Genomic DNA, 24006 nt, shown 5'->3' on the forward strand with positions numbered 1-24006 from the left:
GCTCCTGAGGTGTTACATCATGTTTCAACAGCACATTCTTAGTTTGTGACTTGTATAACCTGGAAAAGGTTTCCCAAAGTGAGGGTCAGGATCCCAAGCAGGGTCGCAAGCCGAACATTTGAGGTTGCTCTCCCCCTGCTCTCATAGATCTTCTCTCCTCATTGCCCCTCTCCTCCAACTCCACACTTTCAGTTCTCGCTGAGGAGTTATAACAATTTTAAAAACTCAAAATGGGCTCACAATGAGAAAAATTTTGGAAAACACTGACTTAGATGGAGAAGAGCAGCAGACAAGTGGGAACAATCTTAACATTTCCCTCTAAGTCACACATCATCCTGATTTTAGAAATTATATCTGTCTTCATTGTAAGGGGTACCATGGTGGCTCAGTGGTTAACACTGCTGCCTCACAGCACCAGGGAGACCCAAAGTTCAATCCATCCTTGGGTGACTGTCTATGTGGAGTTTGCACATTCTTCCTGTGCCTGCGTGGGTTTCCTCCGGATGATCCTATTTCCTCTCACACTTCAAAAGATGTGCAGGTTAGGTGGATTGGCCATGGGAAACAAATGGATAGAACAGGGCATGATTCTGGGTGGCACGCTGTTCGGAGAGTGACTGTGAACTTGTTGGGCTGAATGGCCTACTTCCACACTGTAGGAATTCTACGGCATTGCGGTACATTGCTGTTCTTTCACTGTCAGTGTGTTAAAATCCAGTACATTTCTGCCTAAGGCACTGCGTGTGTAACTATTCTGCAGTGGTTTGAGACGGAAACTCATCACCACATTCTTAAGGGAAATTAGGGATGGGGAACAAATGCTGGTCTTGCCAATGATGCTCACATCTGATGAATAAATAAAGCATTACAGTGTTCCCCAACAATGCGAACAATACAATCTCAAGTTTGTAGTTTGGTAGCTTGGTAAATTCTTTAACTGAACTAGGGAGTGGGTGAGGTGGAGACAATGAGTAATAATAGGGCTTAAGTGTAAAGCAGCAGGACCAATACATATAGGCAAAGAAAACCTAATCCTAGACCTGGATAACCCACTGGACATAATTGGATTGATGCAGTTTACAGTTCCATCAGATGCCATTGGCCCAGCATGTAATTGACAAGGTGTGACAAATCCATTACACAGTGTGACTGGCACAGCATCAGAACTACATTAGACTGCACTGAACCATTGAGTTGAACCTATTATATCTGGGGTGACTGAAGCAGTAAAATAATCTAATTTCCACATAAATTGTACAGTGTTACATGGAACAGCAGAACCTAATTAAGCATAATTAATTTTTTGATTTTACACAGTCAAATCCCAGAAGAGTTCACGAAAGGAAATCAAAGAAGGCATTTAAGGATTGAAGACACAGGGAATGCTGGAGAATCATAGAATCCCTACAATGTGGAAAACAGGCTATTTGGCCCAACAAGTCCACACCACCCCTCCAAAGAGCATCCCACCCAGACTCATTTCCCCTATCACTGATTTCTGATGTCTAACTTCCGTAGCCTAAACATCCCTGGGCACCGTGGGCAATTAAGCACGGCCAATCCACTTAACCTACACATCTTTGGACTGTGGGAGGAAACCGGAGCACACCAGTGCAGACATGGTGAGAATATGCAAACTCCAAACAGACAGTCACCTGAGGGTGGAATCAAACCCAGGTCCCTGGTGCTGTGAGGCTGCAGTTCTAACCACTGAGCCACTGTGCTATCCCCAAAAAAAGATCAAGTTGCATTTGCCGGGAATCAAACCCTGGCCTCCCGCTTGGTAATCGAGAATTCTACCACTGTACCTCAATGCTAGCTACAAATTCAGCAGATCTCTCAGTATTTGTGGTGAGAAAAACAGAGTTAATGTTTCAAGTCCAGAATCACTTTCCTTCTGTTCTGAAGAAGTCAAACTGGATTCAAAACATTAACTCCGCTTCTCTCACCACAAATGCTACCAGACTTGAGTTTCTCCAGCATTGTGTGTGTTCGGTTAAAATTTCTAGCATTCATAGTATTTTGCTTTGATTTGATTTTAAGGATTGGTCTGGTTCCTTAGTACATACTTAGCAAGATACTGAATACCAACTCACTTATATTGTTATAACAAGGTGGAGAGCAGGATGAACACAGCAGGTCAGTTCCTACTATCTCTCGCTTACATTGTTTTTGGCAGTTGTTGCTGTTACCTTCACTTGTTTTTACTGTTACTATTTTTGTTTGCAGTTGCAACTGTTATTGTAGCTAATACTGTTACAGTCTAATAAAAATCCTCTGAATGTGGGGATTGCTGGCAAGGTCACAAAATTATTGCCCGACAGAAATTGTTGTGGGAAGTTGTCTGTGAAGCTTGTTCATGAGCTGCTGAGCAGTTTGATGCAACTGAGCTGCTGGCCCAAAACTAAAGGAGTTAAGAATCAACCATGCTAATGTGGACCTGGAGGAGTCACATATAGGGCGTACTGGGTAAATGCTACATCACTGAAAGTACATCACTGAACCAATTAAGGTTTTACAACAATCTGACAATTTCACCATAACTTTTGCATATGCCAATGCTTTTCTCCACATTTTAAAACCTGAATTAAATTTCTTGAACAGCCCTAAAAGGATATAAACTTATGCCCTGGATTACCAGTCCAGTAACAGAAACACTAGTTGACTAGACCCCAAAGGACAATATGACTATCAATTGCACAGAATGACCATCAGAGTGTAATAGTAGTCTAGTAATACACAGAGTGACTTGTACAGTGTGATTATCGCAATGCACAAATAACCAGGCAGCGTAACAATTCCATTATGGGCCATACAGAAATTTCTAGCACAAACAGCAGTGGAAGCTTGGTAATTAAATATATTCAAGGCTGAGATAGACATATTTTGAGCTTCAACAGATCCTAGGATTAAAGGGGACGAGCAGGACAATAAATTTAAGGTCATAACAAGATCAGCCGTGATCTTACTAAATTATGGACCAGGTTTATGAGGTCAAATGGACTATGCCTCTCCTATTTCTTTATTCATTCATGAGGTGCGATATCACTGGGTGGGCCAGCATTTATTGCCCTTGAGGTGTTGGTGAACTGCCTTCTAGAGCCACAGCAACATATTTGGGTGTGTGTTGCATTTTTATGTTATACTTGACAGAATGCGGAAAACTTGTAACTGAAGGTAAGAATTACATATTCTTAATAGGTAACTTTGTATACAGATAGTTTTCATTTGTGATTGGAAATTTGAGATAGAACACATCCACCCCAATGCAACTTGTTTATTGCTCCAAGTCATGATTAAATAAGAAATTACACCAGAACACATAAAAAGAGTGATAGCATTTAGGAGTTATCATAACATCTCTATCCGAGGCTGGGCTAATGATTAGTCTGCTAACTAGCGGTTGCTTTCTCAGGATTGATTACCAAAGCCAACAAATTAACAGGTGTTAATATAAGGGCATATTTGATTAACAAAATACAGATTCCTCACAACTGGGTTGGAGAGATGATTACTCAGAATAAATTGTTGTGGATTACTTATTTGAGACAAGTCACTGGAGTTGGTTTCTAGAGCAGATCACTAAGACACTGGTCGCTGAGGATCAGTGACTTGGGACAGGTTGCAGGAGTTAGTTACTGTTATTCTTAGGATGCCAGTCATGGTCTAGGTGACTTGCACTTAGAGGATGGGAATGTAGTTGTCAATGCGAGTCCGATGTCTCTGAGCTATACATTCTGCAATCCAAACAATATTCCGACATTCCTGCTCCTTCAGCTTCATGTAAGCATGGAACACCCCAAAGTGAAACTGGTTATTAAATGCCATTACATTGAGCTTCACCTGGGAAGGAAAAGAGAGGAAGTTACAGTTGGATTGATCTGACATCATGAGGATCTCTTATTAGGAAATGAAAACACCTGGACTGGGATGGGTGAGACACTTATTTTGAGGACTAGTTTCTTTGGTTAAAAGCTTCATGTCCTTCTCCTGATACAGTAGAAGCAAATTCTAAAAATATCTTCAGATATTGGCCCTGACCTGTTTCTTCCCTTCTGTCTGATGTGGACAAGAAGCATTTCAATGTCATGCTACTGATGCGGAGATGTCTATTCCAGCTATTTCTATTCAGACTGCAATTCAGAATATTTCCAAAGAGTTTCTCACAGAAAGCACCAAAGTAAAACACAAACCATCATTGGACTGCTTCAGCTCTTTTGGCATGCAGCAGCTCCCAACTTTTCCCCTTTACACTAGAACACATATTGGTGACCAGTTTAAATCTGAGCCATCTCTTGGCAAATGTGTTTAAAGTAACTAATCAAGGAAATGTAGCATGAACTCAAACTCTGCAGACACAAAAATGCCTGATACATTGTGAGAGGCATTTGGAAGAAGGGGGAGGAAATAAGGGCTAGAGGACTTGATGAAGTAAATAGCGAATTAGAGAGAGGTGAGTGAGAGTAAGGTGTGGGTAATGGAAGGGTGTGAATGGGTGAAAGGGGATCAGTGGTCTGAGGACCCTATCGGGGACGTTACCTCATATTCAAAGAACATGTCTTCCAATGTCTTCTCATTGGAATTCTTCTCTGCACCTTCAAACAAGAGTTTATATTCCTGACGTGAGAGAGAGTAACAGTAGGTTAGAAATAAACATTATCCTGGGCTAGGGTCTCACAGAATAGAATTTTACACCCCTACCCCAGCAGGAACTATATTCTGACATTCTAGGTGCTGACTCTGATGAGGCTGTGTCAGTCAAGGGACTTTCTATGTGTAACTAAAGGATGACTCGTTGATGGGTTACCAGCACCTATGGAGTTATTTCAACAAGAGAGAGCCCGTCACCTATCACCTTTAATCAGAGGCAGACAAACAATCTGTTCTTAAGCCAACTGAGGGCCTGAAGAGCAAATTAATGGTGCCTGAAGAACATCCTCCCTGGTGAATTTTACCAGCAGCTGACAGGTGCCCACATTATGTAGCAAGGCCAGAGCTCTGTTTTGTTTGGCCACCCTGTATCCAGTTGAAGATCTCCCCCACTGATCCTAACAACACAGATTGTACCGACCCTCCTCCCACCGCCTTATCGTTGTCCTCACCTGCCTAACTAGCCTAGTTAAAACTGCTCCACCTACACAAAACAAAATATAGACCATGTGCTCTCAATCTCTCTCACATCATTGGTTGAGACAGACCTAAAGATTCCTTACAGAGATGGAGCAATTCGACATTACTTCTCTTCATGGTTCACAAAGAGTTCACAGAGGGGTAAAGTTTGAAACTTGCCTGACCCTCTTGAGAATAGGCTTTCCTCTTGTGTTATCTTGCAGCTGCCAAGTGTCAGTGTAAGTGTCCCAGACTGCTGTTAGCAGGATCCTTGTCTGAGCAGGGATCATCACTGGGAATATTACATTGCCTGGCTAGAGGCCAGGAAGGAGGCAGAATCTGATTTTAATTTTAATCCTTTGTTTGAAGCTCTCCTGCTTGTCAGAAGAAAGAAATTAAAAATAGCAAGCCATTGAGAGATCCCTCAGCTCTCCAGCTATAGTTCCTAGCTCTCAGTCGGCCACACTGTGGGCACCATAAGAGGTTCAGAACCTTCTCTTTCACCTTTCATGGTCCAGGGCATAATTGGAATGTTTAAGTATGGGGCAATAGGAAGCGCACATTGGGAAAGGAACCCTTTGAATATGCCTGGGTCTTGGATAAGCGGAAGGCTGAATGTGAAATGGGATAATCATTGACATATTGGATGTGAGTTTGCTAGCTGAGCTGGAAGGTTAGTTTTCAGACGTTTCGTCACCATTCTAGGTAACATCATCAGTAACAATCGGTAACAATCTACCATCCTCTGAGAAAAAGAACAGGAAATGACATCACTGACGCAGGAAATGACATCACCAACCCAAGGAAACCTAAACAGATAAATAGAAAGCGGGACATAACACCAGCGCTTCATCGGAGGCTCACTGATGATTTTACCTAGAATGGTGACGAAACGTCTGAAAACTAACCTTCCAAATCAGCGAGCAAACTCACATCCAGAACCTCAACCTGAGCTACAAATCTCCTCAAAACTTGCTAATCATTGACATAGCTCTCTGGAAGTTTAAAAATTCCAAGTTCTACAACACCATCATTGATGTCCCAGGACACAGGGGCTTTGTCAAGAATACAATTACTGCAATGTTGCAGGTTGTCTGTACTGTGTTGATTGCTGCTACTCGTGTGGGCAAGTTTGAAGTTGATATTTCAAATGGACAAACTAGAGAGCATAGATAATGGGAACTGCAGATGCTGGAGAAGCCAAGATAGCAAAGTGTGGGGCTGGATGAACACAGCAGGCCAAGCAGCATCTTAGGAGCACAAAGATGCTGCTTGGCCTGCTGTGTTCATCCAGCCTCACACTTTGTTATGTTAAACTAGAGAGCATGCTCTGTTTGCCTACACTCTGGATGCCAAGTAACCTTTGTTGATATCAATAAGATGGACTCTAATGATCCACCATATAGTGAGGACAGATATAAGGAAATTGTAAAAGAAGTCAGCATGTACATCAAAAAGATCGGCTACAATCCTGATAGTGTTCCTTTAGTCCCCATTTCTGGTTGGCATGGCGACAGTATGTTGGAAATGCCCTGGTTCAAGGGGTGGAAAATTGAAAAGAATTAGGAAGGGCACATTCACTGAACGTTGATCCCACTAATGACAAGAGCTTGGAGAACATACCGCATAATATTCAGCAACTGCACGCACATGCTCGAAATCCTCAGCTTTGGATAAAAGGGTCAAGCCATCCGGGTGCAGTCTGCCGCAGCGTGGATAAAGTGTAGTCCGATCCTCTCTGCTCAGCTCAGTGCCAAAGGAGTTCAGAGTGATGATAAATGCACGTCGGTCAGCTTCAAACTAGGTGGAACAATACTGAGGTGTGAGTGCGAACTCTGAGTGAGACTGTGCATATGCAGAAAGCCTAGAATCAGATGGATTAAATTATATTTACAGTAATAGGCCCTGAATTAGGCCATTCAGTCCATCTAGCCTGTGTGTGCATGTATATAACCCTTTTCCCATCATACTTCAAATCCCATTAACATATCTACTTATTCTTTTCTCCCTCATGAACTTTTCTAAATCTCTAAGTGCACCTTTTCTATTTGGCTCAGCTATTCCTTTGGTAGTGAATTCCACATTCTCACTATTCTGTAGGTGGAGAAGTTTCTCGAGTTCCCGATCTTATATTCATGGCCCCTAGTTTAGCAGTCCCTCATAAATGGAAACTGCTTCTTTAAATCTCCCCTATAAAATCTTCTGATGATATTACAGACTTCTGAAAAGTCACCTCTTCTGTATTTTTTCTCATTGAGAAAAGTGCCCCTGTCCTGATATATCCGCTCAGTCTGGCCTTAACCTTGTGGATCATATTTTTGCACCTTCTCCAACCTACATCCTTTTTATGACATTAAAGTCAGAATTGTGCAATGCAACCTAGATTTGATGCAGGTTTAGTATTATCTGTCTGTTTTTCAGTTCTATCCCTCTAAAAATTAACCACAGTACTTAATTTTTTTAAAGTGCAATAACCTCTCATCACTCTGTTCTCCATCCCATTGTTTTCGCAAGGATTCTGTGGCTTCCTTTATCTCCTCACTGAAATGCAACACCTCCTACTTATCTGTAGTAGAATTCACTTGCCAAGATTTGCTGGTTTAATAATTTCTGTACTTTGGTACATTGCGTCAAGACCATCCAATTTGGAGTGTTCTACAATTTAGAAATTAAAAATTTATTTATTTAACTGGTTAAAACAGTGGTACCAACAATGATCCCTGTGAAAGCACTACTTCTCTGTTTGCTTTAACCACTTTGTTAACTTCTTTTATAATGTTTTAATACTCCTATTTGTCATCCTATTCTTTGTTGTCCTATAGGCATATGCATTTTTTTTCCAGTTTTACCCTTCCCTTTCATTCACAGTTATTAATTATTGGCTAGTATTTTCTTGTTTCTGTCTGAAATATATGTTCTGCTGAACTCTACTGATTATCTGTTTAACTATTTCCCACTGCTACTGTCACATTTTCTCTGTCATTTTTGTCTTGTTTCTCCTCCACATTTCAATGCTGAACTACTTTAAATTAGATTGTTTTCTGATCTACTATTTAGGTCTGTTCCTTGCTTAATCACCTGCTGTGCACAGGCCCCACAGTCAGGTAACATTTAATATGGGAACCACTGTTTTAGGAACATAGGAACCGGTGTAGGCCATTCAGCCCCTCAATTAGATCGTGGTTAATCTGTGGCCAAAGTCCATCCCCCTGCCTTTAGCCAATGTCCCTTAATCCCTTTGCTTAACAAAACATTATCTAATCTCAAATTTAAAATTAACCACTGACCTAGCATTTTTGCCATTTGTGGAAGAGAGTTCCAAATTTGGATCTTCCATTGTGTGTGAAAATGCTTCCTAATGTTTGGCCCTAAGTTTCAGACTATGCCCCCTAGTTCTAGAATTCCCAACCAGTGGAAATAGTGTGTCTTTGTCTACCCTATCTTTTCCTGTTAATATCTTGAAGACTTTGATCAGATCGCCCTTTAACCTTTTAAATTGTATTCAAGTGGTAATAGTGGAAACCCCTTTAGTTGGTTTATAGGTCTCATCGAAACAGCCAGTCCTCAAACTCCCTATTACTGGGATTAAACTTGAGCCTTCAGTAATGGTTCAAGATCTTTAACCTTTAATGAATCTCTGGATTGTTCCAGGTTAGCGTCACGTTACTGGAGTTAGACTTTACAGAGGTGAGTATGCACAGTGGGGGAAGTTGCTGATGTGCTTACCTCCAGGATGGGACACATTACTTCTTCAGTCTGTCCCCCTTGGTCTTTACAGAAGCCATAAAATGATTCGAGGTAAGCCTGAAACAGAAAAGTGATGACACAGCCTGAAACAGAAAAGTGATGACACTGAGGCCTGTGAGCAGGCAATAATTTATCAATAATTCCACTCAGATTGATTTACAGAAATAAAAAATAACCTAACTGGGATTTCATGGGGGTTTCTAAACGGAATAAGATATGTCTAAGAGTGAGTCACAGGCTGGAATCTCATCAGGTTTGGGTTGTTTATAACTCAATAACCAAATAACAGATATTCGGGAGTGAATTGCAGACTGGAATCAGATCAAGGGGCTCAGTACGTTTAATTTATAAAATAACAGTTAGTCTTAGGATAAGGGTTTAGCTGATTAGCACTGGGCTAAGTAGGAACTTCTTCACTTACATAGTTGGGGACCTTTGAAATTCTCTATCCTGGAAAGCTGTGGATGCACTGTAAGCATGTAGAATGATTAGATTTTTGGGCACCAGGACATTCGAGAGGTATGGAGAAAGTGAGGTAAAATAGATTTGATGTAGGAGAACAGCCATTATCTTTTGAGAAATGAAATAAGCCTGAGGGTCAATACAGCCTACTGTTGTCCCTAATTCTTGTGTTCTTACAACAGACAATTGGAAGTGAATTACACATTGAAATCTGATCACATTTATTGCCCTTACCTTGTAGAGCTTATTTCGTAATATTTCAATATTAACTTCATCAAGGTCATTCTCTGAGATACAATCTTGAAAGAAGGAAGCTGGAACATAGACATCACTAGATGAGAGTTTAAACATACTCACACAGTCTAGCATGCTGGTTCATTGAACAGAAATTTTAATTGTACAAAACAAGTGTGAGAAAGTCAGATCCCTGGAGTGGCCTGAATACAGCGAGACACTCACACCGCTGCATTGACCATTACATAGCGAGACACTCACACCCCTGCATTGACCATTACATAGCGAGACACTCACACCCCTGCATTGACCATTACATAGCGAGACACTCACACCCCTGCACTGACCATTACATAGCGAGACACTCACACCCCTGCATTGACCATTACATAGCGAGACACTCACACCCCTGCACTGACCATTACATAGCGAGACACTCACACCCCTGCATTGACCATTACATAGCGAGACACTCACACCCCTGCATTGACCATTACATAGCGAGACACTCACACCCCTGCATTGACCATTACATAGCGAGACACTCAGACGCCTGCATTGACCATTACATAGCGAGACACTCAGACGCCTGCATTGACCATTACATAGCGAGACACTCACACCCCTGCATTGACCATTACATAGCGAGACACTCAGACGCCTGCATTGACCATTACATAGCGAGACACTCAGACGCCTGCATTGACCATTACATAGCGAGACACTCACACCCCTGCATTGACCATTACATAGCGAGACACTCAGACGCCTGCATTGATTGGTATTCAGTCCTTCAGTTAGGGCCCTGCATTGATGTTAAGGCAGTGAGATACTCAAACCCCTACTCTGATCATTATATGATGAAACATTCAGACACTTACACTGATCATACACAATAAGGTACTCATATTCCTGCACTGACTTTTATACAGTGAGACATACAAACCCTGAAACAGACCACCAGACAGTGAGACACTCAGACCTCTTTACTGACCAGCGACACTCTCAGACCCCTGCACTGATCAATACACAATATACCTGCATCCAGTTATACTTGCTCCTGGCTAATGATTGCGATTTCGCTTTGATCATGCTGAACACCAGCTGTCCTATTTTGGGGACAATGAGTCCATCTCTTACCTAATGGCGTATCGACCAGGATAGCATTGTACAGTTCAGCGGGGGTCTGAGCAATATGAACAGCCTCCATCTGCTCGAAGCTGCCCAAAGGATGGCACTTGGGAAGAAGCTCTGAAATCGGTTGCTGGCGTAATGTACCGGTAATCAGCAGGATGACATTGTCAATCATATAGCTGTACCTTTAACAGAGAGCATCAAAAGGCACAAGTTACAGTGAATCCTGCAGAACCAAAGCTATTAAAAGTTTCACATCAAAATTCAATATCCAGAGCAGCCAGTACTAATCAATATAACTCAGCCACTCTCAGTCTGTTACTCATTTACAGTCAATCCCTCAAGGTCATGCTTATTCCCTTTACACTTAGTTTTATCTATTTCAAAAACTCATAAAAGTATCTTTACATACATAGTCACCAAAGTAGTTTGGTTCTGTACAGTAGCATATGAAGAAACAAAAATTGGAGTTTGAATCTTTCCAGCAAACAGACCAAAGGCATTTCTTAGGTTCGGGTCTAGGCCCGAAACGTCAGCTTTTGTGCTCCTAAGATGCTGCTAGGCCTGATGTGTTCATCCAGCTTCACACTTTGTTATCTTGGATTCTCCAGCATCTGCAGTTCTCATTATCTCGAAAGGCATTTCTTTCTTGTGCAAGATCACAATTACATATGTTTGAGGAACCAGAAGGATCTGATAACTGAACAAATCCCCATTTAACTACAGCAGAAAGACCTTAGACAATGGTATTAACTCAGTGCCGCTCCCTCACTGACACACTCCCTCAGTGACACTATCATTGTTACTTTCACCCACTCAGTGTTACTCAAAGTGATTGTGTTATTAATGAAACACTGATTGATTTAATCAGCTAGGCTTTAGACTGCCTCTTCAAAACAATAATCTGACAACAAAACAGCACAAAGCCCCAGTTACTAACGTGATATAATCCAGGAAGGTGGTGAGGGGCTGTAAAGAATGATTCCGCAAATAGACAAATTCCACCAGCAATTTTTGTTTCAGTTTATCATCAATGATAGAGACCGTGAGGGGACCAGTTTCGTTTGCCAGGAAGCTGCCATAATCTGTGCTCTGAAGAAGCAACTTCAGATCTGCAGAAACAAAGCAAGAGCAAGGATAATTTTGCATAAATCCACTTGATATGCACTAAACACCAGACTTATTTAATGAAAGAATATTGACTTTTGCTTAGGAAAGGAGCAACTAATACCCAGAAATTACTACTTTGTCCTCTCTAATATTGTTTTTAACCGGCATGGACAGACATTTCCAGCTTCACCACTTCCATCACGAATGCAGGTCACATAGTGCAGACTCCATATTAATCCTAAATCATGACTTCATACCTCTATTAAAATTTTGTAGGCCTACTATGTCCTGAGAGTTCACAGGCCAAGTAGAAAAATTACTTCCTAACTTAGCATTAATATTGGAAGTGGCACATAGACTAACACCAAGGAAAAGAAGGAGCAAGCTCAGTTACAATCTGCTCCCATCTTATATACCCCTCCCAAACATTTCCCTTCATTCCTCGTTCCACTCAACCTTGCCATCATTCCCTACCTACTCCATCTATTCCCTCCATACCCTTCCCCACTCCTCTTTCCCCCTTCTGCCATTTCTTATAATCTGCAATTCCCTCAATATACCAGCACTGCACTACCCGCTCTCCCACTGCACATCTCCTTATGAAAATTCGCATTTTGGTACAACAATGGGGCTGTAACTTTGGGTGCCAGCTATGATTTTTCTTTTCATTCAGGGGATGTGTTCACGACCTGCGTCAGCATTTATCGCACATCCACGATTGCCCTTGAAAAGGTGGTGAGCTGCCCGCTTGAACCCCTATGTTCCGCATGGCTTAGGTACATTACAATAACATTATGGAGTGAGTTCCAGAACTTTGACTCAGAACGTTGATACAGTTCCAACTCAGGATGGTGTGGGGATTGGAGGGGACCTTGCAGTTGGTGGTGCTCCCATGCATCTGCTGTCTCTGTCATTGCAGGCGGTGGAGTTCGCAAGTTGTAGATGCCGATGTGTCAATGGTAGAGAAAGTGAATGTTGAAGGTGTTAGATGGAGTGCCAGTTATGTGATAAATAAAAACTGAAAGAACTATGGATGCTGTAAATCAGGAACAAAAACAGAAGTTGCTGGAAAAGCTCAGCAGGTCTGGCAGCATCTGTGAAGGAACATTAACAGCTATTCACTGTCCCAGCCAGATTGTTATCAACTCTTTTGTCTATCCAACTGCTCTTCTCTATCTTTGGGCTCTATACTTTATCCTATCGTTTACTCCATACCCCATTCCCCTCCCTATCTTCTGCATATAAACGAACGTTTTCCCAGCTGCCATCAGTTCTGAGTAAGGGTCACGTTAACTCTGATCTTTTCTTCACAGATGCTGCCAGGCTTGCTGAGCTTTTCCAGCAACTCCTGTTTTTGCGCCAGTTAATGCAGACTGCTTTGCGCTGGCTGGTATTGAGTTTCTTCTACTTGATTCACTTAGTAGCACCTTCACTTCTGAATCAGTTCAAATCACACTCCAGGGCAGCACGGTGTTTTAGTGGTTAGCACTGCAGCCTCACAGTGCCAGGAACCCGAGTTCAATTCCAGCCTTGTGTGACTGTCTGTGTGGAGTTTTCACATTCTGCCCATGTCTGTATGGGTTTCCTACTGGTGCTCCAGTTTCCTTCCACTGTCCAAAGATGTGTGAGTTAGGTGGATTGGCCATGCTAAATTGCCCATAGTGTCCAAGGGTGTGCAGGCCAGCTAGATTAGCCATGGGAAATGTAGGGTTACAGGGACAGAGCAGGGAGGCGTATCTGGGTAGATTGTTCTTTGGAGGTTTGGTGGGGACTTGATGGGCTGAATGGCCTGTTTCCATACTGTAGGGATTCTATGACTTAAACACAGAAATCAAGGCTTACACTTTAGGGCTGTACTGAGGGACCGCTGAATTAACAGTCTCTAGGGCGATATAATAATCTAAGCGCCCCATTTGCTCAGAATATCAAAGCCCCATTTGCTCTGAATATAAGTGAATATCAAAGACCTGACTGCACCAAATCAAAGAACAGCAGGGAATGTTTCTCTGGTTCCTGATCTATATTTATGTGCCGATCAACGTCACAAATAAAATTATATGGTCATTATCATACTGTCTTTTGTAGGAAATTACTGTGCACAGATTGCAGTATAGGAAATGCAATAATCAACCATAAGAAGCCTTCATGAAGTAGTTAACTAGGTATGAAGCATTTTGAGATCTCCTCTTTTTGCTATACAAATACAAATAATTTTTCCTCTGCTCTCCCAACAAGAGAACTGAAAAAATGGAAAGAAATCAGCAGGGACTTACCCTCCAGAGTTTGACATTCCACCAGATTGAGGAAATCTGCCTGTTTCAGGATTCCACCTTTAAACCCTCTGACCAGTCCCTCCAGATAACCGTTATCCACATTGAAATAAAACTCTGCAAAGCCCATCTTCAAATAAGAATCTGAAGCTCTTAAAGTGATGAGTTTCTCTCCTTCTTTGGACTTCGCTGCTCTCCTTCTCACACTGAAGGTCAGGGCAATGAATGTTCTTAATGATATCAACCACAGGACTGGCTGGTTCTGGGTGATTCCGGCTGTTTGTGCTTTGTACAATATCTCCTGATCAAAACTTTCCTCAGGCCTGCCCCGAGCATGCTGCGAATCATCTGTTACCTCCCACACATGTTGTTATAAAACAAATTCTACAGGAACACACAAGTATCATGTTTCAGGTTTAACAATAATTCTTAAAGAGATCTCCATTGATGGAAACTGAATTATATCTGAATCTATTCCACAGCTCCAGTGATCCATTTGTCACTTCCTTCTTTCTGGCTATAACACTGCCTGAGTGGTCACAGGCCTTCTTCATTTCACAAATACACAAATATTTTGTTCTGACTTCCCTGTCCCTTTCAATTATATAGTCCCTGGCCTCTGCTGAGCCTTTGATACGTTATTAAAGTCATTCCGTAATGGTTAGATTTGGTACGGCTCTGACCCAGGTACAGATGCATATGTGTTTCCTGATGCAGGTACAGGTCTGTACAGACTCCTTGCTCAAGTAAAGATGCATGCAGATTCCTGACCTAGTTACAAGGCAGGTTCCTTCTGGTCACCATCTGGATCCCCTCAACACATTCCTACACAGATAGTGAACCAAACTACTCAACCTATTTCTACATTATATTAACTTCAGCCAAGCTTTTTCTCAGAGACTGAGTAATGACCAGTTGGGAATAGGGTGTGTATATTAGAGAGCTCCGAGATTCAGGGAATATGGGATTAGGGGTTTTGGGTTCCCAACACTGTTTATAGGAACGTGATTAGGAGCTAAGTTCATGGGTATGGGGGAGGGGTGTAACTGCATTTAATGATTCTAGAATGCGGGTAGCTGGGTTCAGTGGTTCTGGGATTAGCTGTCAATATTAGCTAGGGTTGGGGAAGTAGTTTTTTTGATCGGGGTTGTGTTTAGGGGAACTGATTTTATAGTGAGGGAATCTGTGCAGTACAAAGTAGGCTATGCAATACCTTGAGAATGCTGTTCTCTGTGAACAAATTCAGTTAGATGCATTTCCACATATCTCTATGAGTTTTTATTTCCTACAAGCGCACATACAATTTCCTTCTGAAATAATTTCTGAAAAATGCAATTTAGTTGAAGTTCTTAGCCCTCCGCTCCCATCTCAACCTCACCACCAAACCCGCAGACAAGGGTGGCACAGTGGTAGTATGGCACACTGACCTCTACATCGCCAAGGCCAAACGCCAACTCTCCGACACCCCCTCCTACCGCCCCCTTGATCATGACCCCACCCCCGAGCACCAAACCATCATCTCCAACACCATTCATGACCTCATCACCTCAGGGGACCTCCCATCCACAGCCTCCAACCTTATTATTCCCCAACCCCACACCGCCCGCTTCTATCTCCTTCCCAAAATCCACAAACCTGCCTGCCCTGGTTGACCCATTGTCTCAGCCTGTTCCTGCCCCACCGAACTCATCTCCACCCATCTGGACTCCATTTTCTCCCCTTTGGTCCAGGAACTCCCTACCTATGTCCGTGACACTACCCACGCCCTCCACCTCCTCCAGGACTTCCAATTCCCTGGCCCCCAACACCCCATTTTCACCATGGACGTCCAGTCCCTATACACCTGTATTCCACATGCAGATGGCCTCAAGGCCCTCCGCTTCGTCCTGTCCCGCAGGCCCGACCAGTCCCCCTCCACCGACACCCTCATCCACCTATCCGAACTCGTCCTCACCCTCAACAACTTCTCTTTCGATTCCTCCCACTTCCTACAGACAAAGGGGGTGGCCATGGGCACCCGCATGGGCCCCTGCTCTGACTGCCTCTTTGTAGGTTACGTGGAACAGTCCCTCTTCCGCACCTACACAGGGCCCAAACCGCACCTCTTCCTCCATTACATTGATGACTGTATCGGCACCGCCTCTTGCTCCCCAGAGGAGCTCAAACAGTTCATCCACTTCACCAACATCTTTCACCCCAACCTCAAGTTCACCTGGGCCATCTCCAACACATCCCTTACCTTCCTGGACCTCTCAGTCTCCATCTCAGGCAACCAGCTTGTAACTGATGTCCATTTCAAGCCCACCGACTCCCACCGCTACCTAGAATACAACTCCTCCCACCCACCCTCCTGCAAAAATTCTATCCCCTATTCCCAATATCCTCTGCCTCCGCCGCATCTGCTCCCAGGATGAGGCATTCTACTCCCACACATCGCAGATGTCCAAGTTCTTCAAGGACTGCAACTTTCCCCCCACAGTGGTCGAGAACACCCTTGACCGCGTCTCCCGCACTTCCCGCAACACATCCCTCACACCCCGCACCCGCCACAACCGCCCTAAGAGGATCCCCCTCGCTCTCACATACCACCCCACCAACCTCCGGATACAACGCATCATCCTCCGACACTTCCGCTATCTACAATCCGACCCCACCACCCAAGACATTTTTCCAACCCCACCCTTGTCTGCTTTCCGGAGAGACCACTCTCTCCGTGACTCCCTTGTTCGCTCCACACTGCCCTCCAACCCCACCACACCCGGCACCTTCTCCTGCAACCGCAGGAAATGCTACACTTGCCCCCACACCTCCTCCCTCATCCCTATCCCAGGCCCCAAGATGACTTTCCATATTAAGCAGAGGTTCACCTGCACATCTGCCAATGTGGTATACTGTGTCCATTGTACGCAGTGTGGCTTCCTCTACATTGGGGAAACCAAGCGGAGGCTTGGGGACCACTTTGCAGAACACCTCCACTCGGTTCGCAATGAACAACTGCACCTCCCAGTTGCGAACCATTTCCACTCCCCCTCCCATTCTCTTGATGACATGTCCATCATGGGCCTCCTGCAGTGCCACAATGATGCCACCCGAAGTTTGCAGGAACAGCAACTCATATTCCGCTTGGGAACCCTGCAGCCCAACAGTATCAATGTGGACTTCACCAGCTTCAAAATCTCCTCTTCCTCCACCGCATCCCAAAACCAGCCCAGTTCGTCCCCTCCCGCCACTGCATCACACAACCAGCCCAGCTCATCCCCTCCCCCCACTGCATCCCAAAATCAGCCCAGCCTGTCTCTGCCTCCCTAACCTGTTCTTCCTCTCACCCATCCCTTCCTCCCACCCCAAGCCGCACCCCCATCTACCTACTAACCTCATCCCACCTCCTTGACCTGTCCGTCTTCCCTGGACTGACCTATCCCCTCCCTCCCTCCTCACCTATACTCTCCTCTCCACCTATCTTCTTTTCTCTCCATCTTCGGTCCGCCTCCCCCTCTCTCCCTATTTATTCCAGAACCCTCAACCCATCCCCCTCTCTGATGAAGGGTCCAGGCCCGAAACGTCAGCTTTTGTGCTCCTGAGATGCTGCTTGGCCTGAGGTGTTCATCCAGCTTCATACTTTATTATCTTAGTTTTGTACTCAGCAGGACAATTTTCAAGAATACCAATGTAAGGAGAAAACCAGCATTTTTCTATATGACAAGAGTGCTGATTGGTTGGCAAGTGGATTTTAGTCAAGGTGCTACCTCAGAGAATGTGTGCATTACTGATGATTAACAGATAACTCCCAAGCTTTAGTTATAGCATCAGAATCAGCTAGTGACCGACAACTGTTCTGTTGAATTGAAACAGGCAGAGCGTGTGACCATATTCTGTTTGCTAAGAATAGGGCCTTCTGATAAAGATGCCTGTATGTTTATAGAAGTGGGGTACTCCCCTTTTCAGGGTATACTTTTGGCAGTGAAGTTCATGTTATTACACACTGCGCAAAAGAAAAGGATTTCCTCCACTCTATCTCTCCAACCCAAAACATCAAATCTGTGACTCCTTGTCCTTGTACTACCAGCTAATGGGACACAATTTTTCTTTGTCTATTTTATCTAAAGTGATGATCATTTTGTACACTTCTATTAAAACTCTTCTCAATCTACTTGGTTCCTTGTTTAGGCGTTGTGTTTAAGAGAGTGATTAGATTAGATTAGATTCCCTACAGTGTGGAAACAGGCCCTTCGGCCCAACAAGTTCACATCCCCCCCCCCTTGAAGCATCCCACCCAGACCCATCTCCCTATAACCCACACACCCCTGAACACTATGGGCAATTTAGCATGGCCGATCCACCTAGCCTGCACATCTTTGGACTGTGGGAGGAAACCGGAGCTGCCACTTGTAGTTATTTTTGTCATTACCAGTCCCTTGAAGTGAGGCTGCCAGCTGAATGATTTGTGTATCCTCAGGAGATCAAACCTTGAGCCACAGGGTTTTGGGCAGTGGCAGTGAGGAGAAGCAGGTCTTCACTTTCATGGCTATTTTTTCCTCTTTCAAAGATATACTTTATTCACAAAAATATCTTTACATGTGTACGTAGTCACTGAAGCACTTTGTGCAGAACCAATCGGGATATGGAGAAACAAACATCTGAGTTTGACTGTATCCAACAAAATAATCCAAAGCATTTCTTACTTATGCAAGACTATGTTTACATATATTTGAGGCACTGGGAGGGTTTGATTTCTAACCAGACCACCATTGTATTTTGACAGTGATCCTTCCCCACTCCACCTTGGCGCCAGCTGCCCGAGGTTTTAATGCATCCCTCAGCATGTAGTCCTGGACCTGGTAATGTACTAGTCTGTAGCACTTGGTCTAGGTCAACTCCTTGCTCTGGAAGACCAACAAGTCTGGGGCAGACCAAAGAGCACCTCCTCCCGTGTTGATGGTCCTCCGGGCACAGTCAATGTTTGTCTCTGCGTGCGTCCTGTGGAACAGACTGTGGAGCAGAGTTCTGCGTCACAAAGCTGTTCAGGATGAAACTCGACAAAAATCACTGCAGCTTTCTCCAGCTTTCCTTTGCAAAGGCACATTCCAGAAGGAGAGGTGCTACAGTCTCAATCCCCCACAGCTGCTTTGAGGGCAGCGTATAGTGGCACAGACTGACCAGGTGTGCATGGAGGATCTCACAGGTAGTGCCCTTCTCAACACAAGCCAAGTGTGTCTTGGTGCTTGCTGGGAAGTTCTGGTGATGAGGCTTATTGCTAAATGACTTTGACAGTCTGCGCAGGGAACCATGTTACAGGACCACCCTGTCTTTTTTCCCCTTCAGGGTCTCAAGGACGCTATGTACTGACCACTTCCTGATGCACCTGTTTTCAAAAATTCTCCATGAAGAGCAGGTGATGGTTTTCTGGAGTTTGGACAGTTTCCCCATCTCTCTCTCTCTCTGATGAAGGGTCTTCTGAACGCCTTTGGAGGACAAAGAACCGCTTGATGTTCCCCTTGTCTGTTTCCCAACAGTCTGCTGAAGACTCAACAGGGGGCTTCACAGTTCTCCAATCTGTGAAATCCCTTTTGAGTTCCTCAGTGTTTTCTGGGATTAACAGTTTCCACATAGCCTTGCTGGTCCATTGGTCATTCTGTAGGTGACAGTTGGCCAGCATGAGAAGAACACTGGCTTGACGTCAGTGGATTGGACCAAGAGCATGTGGGAAACCAACAAGAAATCTATCCTTGAGTGGATAGATACACCTGGTTGCGGCCAGATGGATCTGCACTGCGCTCCATCTGCAGCAGTGCTGAAGGTGCATGCAGCTCATTGACTTTAACTGTTTCCATCAGGAATCTAGATGTGGAATCCAGGTCACTGTGAGCCCCTCCAGACTGTCCATCTGCAATGGTGCAGTGAAATCTCTGGCGAGAATGAACAGCCTGGATGTCGCCAGCAGCAATGGGAACTACTGCTGGGTAGCCAGCCGCTTACTTTACCACCACGGTGCATGGTTAATTAGTCTCAGGACGTCTGTTCAAGAGGTTGGGTCAGTTATTGTGCTGTTGTGTTGACTGCCTTTTCTTCCTCTCTGTCTGCTACAAGGAGGTGCCTGCCCACCACCTCCTTAACATCAGACATGGTGAAGTTGCCACCTCACAGTAGAATACCCAGGCTGGAGGAACAGCAATCGTTTCCCCCGGCCAAATCAAAGGCCTGTGGGTCCATAAGCTTGACCATTTTCTGTAGCTGCTGAGGGGTGATATCCCATACTCCTGCAGGAAGGGGCCAATGTGGAGACATATCGCGTAGTAGATTTAATGCTACACGTCAATACTGGCAACTTTAAAACCCATTTTCAGAGCTTATAGGACTGTATAATGTCCATTCACCTGTGGTCTTGTCACTGGGGTACTCTCTGCATCCCTGTGGTGTGGGAGAACTGTTGGACACTGTGCTAAGGTAGCCAACCTGTTCTTCTCGGGGGCGGGGGGGCTTACCCTGATCCAGTGTTTTTGGGCAGAAAACGAAACCAGGAAGGACCATTTCTGAGTTTGACCGAAGGACTGTCACCCCCTGCTCCTGATTCGGAGTGTTGCTGTTCTCGGTCGTGATGCAGTGGGTATCCCTTGGTCCCCGATGGCTGGAAGTTGAGTTTCACTGGGGTCCTTGGGGCCTCCAGTGTTTCCAGGTTGGGGAGGGCCCCTTCTGTTTATCCCTCATGGTGCTGTGCCTCCTTTTTTTGTTGTGGCTATCCCTCTGCACATCTTCATTGTCAGAGGAGCTGCTGGTGTCACCATCATGCAACTGTCTCTTTCCATTGTGCTGTGGGACTCTGTTGTACTTTTCTGGATTGTTTCTCACTGATATCCATTCCCCCACCCCCTTCGCTTCTTCGTCTTCCACTGACTCCGTCTGTTCAAGAGGTTGGGTCAGTTATTGTGCTGTTGTGTTGGCTGCCTTTTCTTCCTCTCTGGCCCGGGTGCCCCTTGTTTCAGTTTTCTTACTGTAAGGTGGTACCTTACTGATCTTTAGGGATCCACGGCTCGCGTTGCTACTTCTGGCCAGTTCAGCGTATGTGACAACCTCCGTCTTGGCCAAGCCCGCTTCCCCACACAGGTTGCAATTCTTAGACTCCTTGCAGCCCTTAATCAGGTGCTTCACCCGTTTGCAGCTCCTGGAGAGGGTCATTTTGCAGTCTGCTGCCATGTGCCCTGACCTCCTGCAAATTTAGCGCACTCTGGACTGTCCTGCATACATCAGGTAGCCTCAGCTCCCTCTGTTCGCAAAGGTGGGGGGCAGTTTGAGGATGTTCCCACTTGCTTCTGCCTTTAGCATTACTACCGCTTTGGAATCTGGACCAACAAGTGGCGGGGTCAAGCTGCCTCCTTCAAGCTGTACATACCTTCCCAGGAAGGTCAGGACACCTGCTGCTGGATTGTGGGGATTGTACGTATGGATTGTAACAATCTGGCTCCTCAGTGCAGGGAGAACACAACTGGCATCATATAGACAGGATGGTGAGGGGACTCTCACCTCCTTTTTCCTCAAATACCTTCTGGGGATACTCACATTGCTTCAATGGGTATGGCTACTGCACACACAGCAGAACGTGCCGTGGTCAGGATGTACCTTCTTGAATAAGGTACTCTGACATTGCAGGTTCTGCTGCAAGTCAGACCACTTTTCAATGAGGTGTCCTTGAAACGTTTTCTCTGTCCTCTTCAACATCCTGAATTTGTTCTGCGGAAGGGTCACCGGACCCGAAATATTAACTCTGTTTTCTCCTCCACAGATGCTGCCAGGCCTGAGCTTTACCAGCAATTTTGTTCTTGTTCCTGATTTACAGCATCCGCAGTTCTTTTGGTTTTCATCCTGAATTTGTGAAGCGTGCATTAAAGGAGGTCACAGGTAGAATTCCAGTCCCTCTGCCTACATTGAGTATTTCGTTGTCGTTAGGAGCAAATTATTGCAGATGCTGGAGATCACAGCATGTCAGGCAGCATCCACAGGGCACAAGCTGACGTTTCGAGTCTGCATGACCTTCCCATTCCCCAACCACCGTAAAGACACGCCCCAAATCTAACCCCGCCCACCGCATGGAATCCCCACCCACCAATCTGCGTCACACAGAAACCCCACTTTCTGTTCGCACCGCCCCCACCAATCGGAGCCCACGCCACATAAGCTCCACCCCTTGAGTTGACACGCCCACATGGAACACGGCCGGTCGTCCCCGCCCTCTCCCGTGGGTAGCCCCGCCCATTCCCCCGCGGACCAAGCTGGACTACGGAGACGGCAATGGGGAAACTCCGGGACAAAGTGTCGGAAAAAGCGTGTACGAGTCCGCCGCCGGTTGCAAGCGGGGTGCAGGAGGAGCAGCGGGCGCCGGACAGTGAGCCGGTGTCCCGGGCCTTGACACCGAGCAGCAGCCTGGAGTTGGCGGAAGCCCGGAGGAGGCTACTAGAGATGGAGCATCGGCAACGCCGTGTCCGGGAGCTGGAGATCAGCTTGCAGCAGCTGCGCGATATCTTGGTCCGGGCCGAGCAGGAGGCCGTGGAACACGGGGAGCTGGTCAACCGAATCCGCAGCGGTGCCCAGCAGGGAGAAATTGGACTCAGCGCCCGGAGCCAGAGCATCAAAACCCGCCTCAAATTCCGAGCCCACCGGGCGCCGCTGATGGTGGCCGCCGCCTTTGGGCTCCGCGGCTGCTTCCCCTGGACCAGAAAATGAGGAGCTGCAGGGATAGGGTGCAGGAGACGGGCCAATCGGCCAGGAGCCGCAGGTCTGTCGTGTAATTTCCCGAGTCCTCGAATCTTCTTTCACTCAGAATGTATATGAAATTAAAATAAATATTTATTTAACTCAGGCTAGAGCGCTTGACTCAACTGTATGCCAGGGAACGTTTGTCCAGTCTTCGACTTTGGTGGGATGGTAGCTTCAGAGCCGTTCGTGTTCGCGTAGGAAATCTAATATCACAAACCAGCGCTTCGTTCACACAAAAAAACAGCTACGGCACCAGCTTGCAGCCGGATTTACCTCACTGCTGTAATGTTTACCCTAAAAGTAGTTAAGTATGCGCTGTATTCACCTGTATTCGTACAAAGATGCGTCGGATGTAATTGAGAATTGTCCGCAGTCCTGAAAGTCGCAGAGAGCAGCAGTACGCTGACACAACATCGACCTCTAAATAAAATAGGTTCCCATTCCCAATCGATCAACAGCGCTCCACCTGCATCTATCTAATCTGTCAATATGTTAACAAGTCGCACTCTTAACCGTGTTACTAGACTAATAAAAGATTGAAGGGTGAAGTAGATAATGTATGGTGTCACTTTAAAAACATGTTTGTTTTGTGCAGTCTGCTCGCTACAGCAGGTGATACTTGCTCTTTCCCCATGGGACTGTGGTGTAACTTGTACTAATTAGGCTTTTAGGCCACAGCTTCAACACCTAGACACATTCATTATATTAACCGCTCTCTGTAAAACTAACAAATTAAGCACAAGAGCCTAGCAAAGGCACTCAGCTCTTTTAAAATCGATATTTCCCAGTCGAAATTAAAGCTCAATTAAAAGGAAGTATTTTTACAGAACCGACTGATGTTTTAATTGATCTGCTAATCAGCGTTTACTTCCACCACTCTGCTCACTCATCTGAATAAAACTTGTCCATAAAGAATCGGATTTAAAAGTAGAAAAGACAGACTTTTAAATGGAGAGTGTGTCCTCAATGCTGCAATGTAAGGAAATTCTGCCCCTACATACACCAAGATTAAGTAAATAGATAAATAACCTAGTAATTCTGTTTTAATGATGGTTATGAAAGACCGATGTTATTCCACCAGGAACCTTTTTCTAAAACAAACTTGAGGAAGTAGGTGGGCTTTCCTGTTAGCATCACATCGGCAGTCTGGATTTTACACTCTAGAGAATAGGACTCAAACCCATTACTTTCA

The 24006-nt window shown here is 45.0% G+C and overlaps 2 protein-coding genes and 1 pseudogene across 3 annotated transcripts; 2 read left to right on the forward strand and 1 right to left on the reverse strand.

Moving 5' to 3' along the window:
• Positions 1–2703: 2703 nt before the first annotated feature.
• On the reverse strand, positions 2704–23397 carry LOC125465177 (V-type proton ATPase subunit d 1-like). Of its 2 annotated transcripts, XM_048558401.2 has the most exons (8): positions 14070–14303; positions 11627–11798; positions 10693–10871; positions 9553–9632; positions 8836–8913; positions 6733–6909; positions 4540–4617; positions 2704–3843 (listed from the first exon to the last, which is right to left on the reverse strand). In XM_048558401.2, the coding sequence occupies exons 1-8, from the start codon at positions 14194–14196 to the stop codon at positions 3682–3684; spliced, it is 1053 nt and encodes a 350-aa protein (XP_048414358.1). In that variant the 5' UTR covers positions 14197–14303; the 3' UTR covers positions 2704–3681. The 2 variants fall into 2 exon arrangements, with proteins under 2 accessions (XP_048414358.1, XP_048414359.1); XM_048558402.2 differs by lacking the exons at positions 11627–11798; positions 14070–14303 and adding an exon at positions 23140–23397.
• Positions 5218–6675, forward strand: LOC132210923 (elongation factor 1-alpha 2-like; annotated as a pseudogene).
• LOC132210941 (TMF-regulated nuclear protein 1-like) lies at positions 22287–22917 on the forward strand. Its single transcript, XM_059654444.1, has one exon. The coding sequence runs from the start codon at positions 22350–22352 to the stop codon at positions 22779–22781; it is 432 nt and encodes a 143-aa protein (XP_059510427.1). The 5' UTR covers positions 22287–22349; the 3' UTR covers positions 22782–22917.
• Positions 23398–24006: the final 609 nt, after the last annotated feature.

The sequence above is a fragment of the Stegostoma tigrinum genome, chromosome 24 (genome assembly GCF_030684315.1).
Source record: "Stegostoma tigrinum isolate sSteTig4 chromosome 24, sSteTig4.hap1, whole genome shotgun sequence".
Classification (NCBI taxonomy): Eukaryota; Metazoa; Chordata; class Chondrichthyes; order Orectolobiformes; family Stegostomatidae; genus Stegostoma; species Stegostoma tigrinum.

Excerpts from the sequence above, each read along its gene's own strand:
- LOC125465177 (XM_048558401.2), bottom strand. The coding sequence starts at position 14,196 with ATGGGCTTTGCAGAGTTTTATTTCAATGTGGATAACGGTTATCTGGAG. Across the intron at positions 10,872-11,626 it reads ACCTTCCTGGATTATATCAC|GTACAGCTATATGATTGACA; the intron begins GTTAGTAACTGG and ends TCTCTGTTAAAG. Across the intron at positions 6,910-8,835 it reads TAATGTGTCCCATCCTGGAG|TTTGAAGCTGACCGACGTGC; the intron begins GTAAGCACATCA and ends TGTTCCACCTAG.
- LOC132210941 (XM_059654444.1), top strand. The coding sequence starts at position 22,350 with ATGGGGAAACTCCGGGACAAAGTGTCGGAAAAAGCGTGTACGAGTCCG.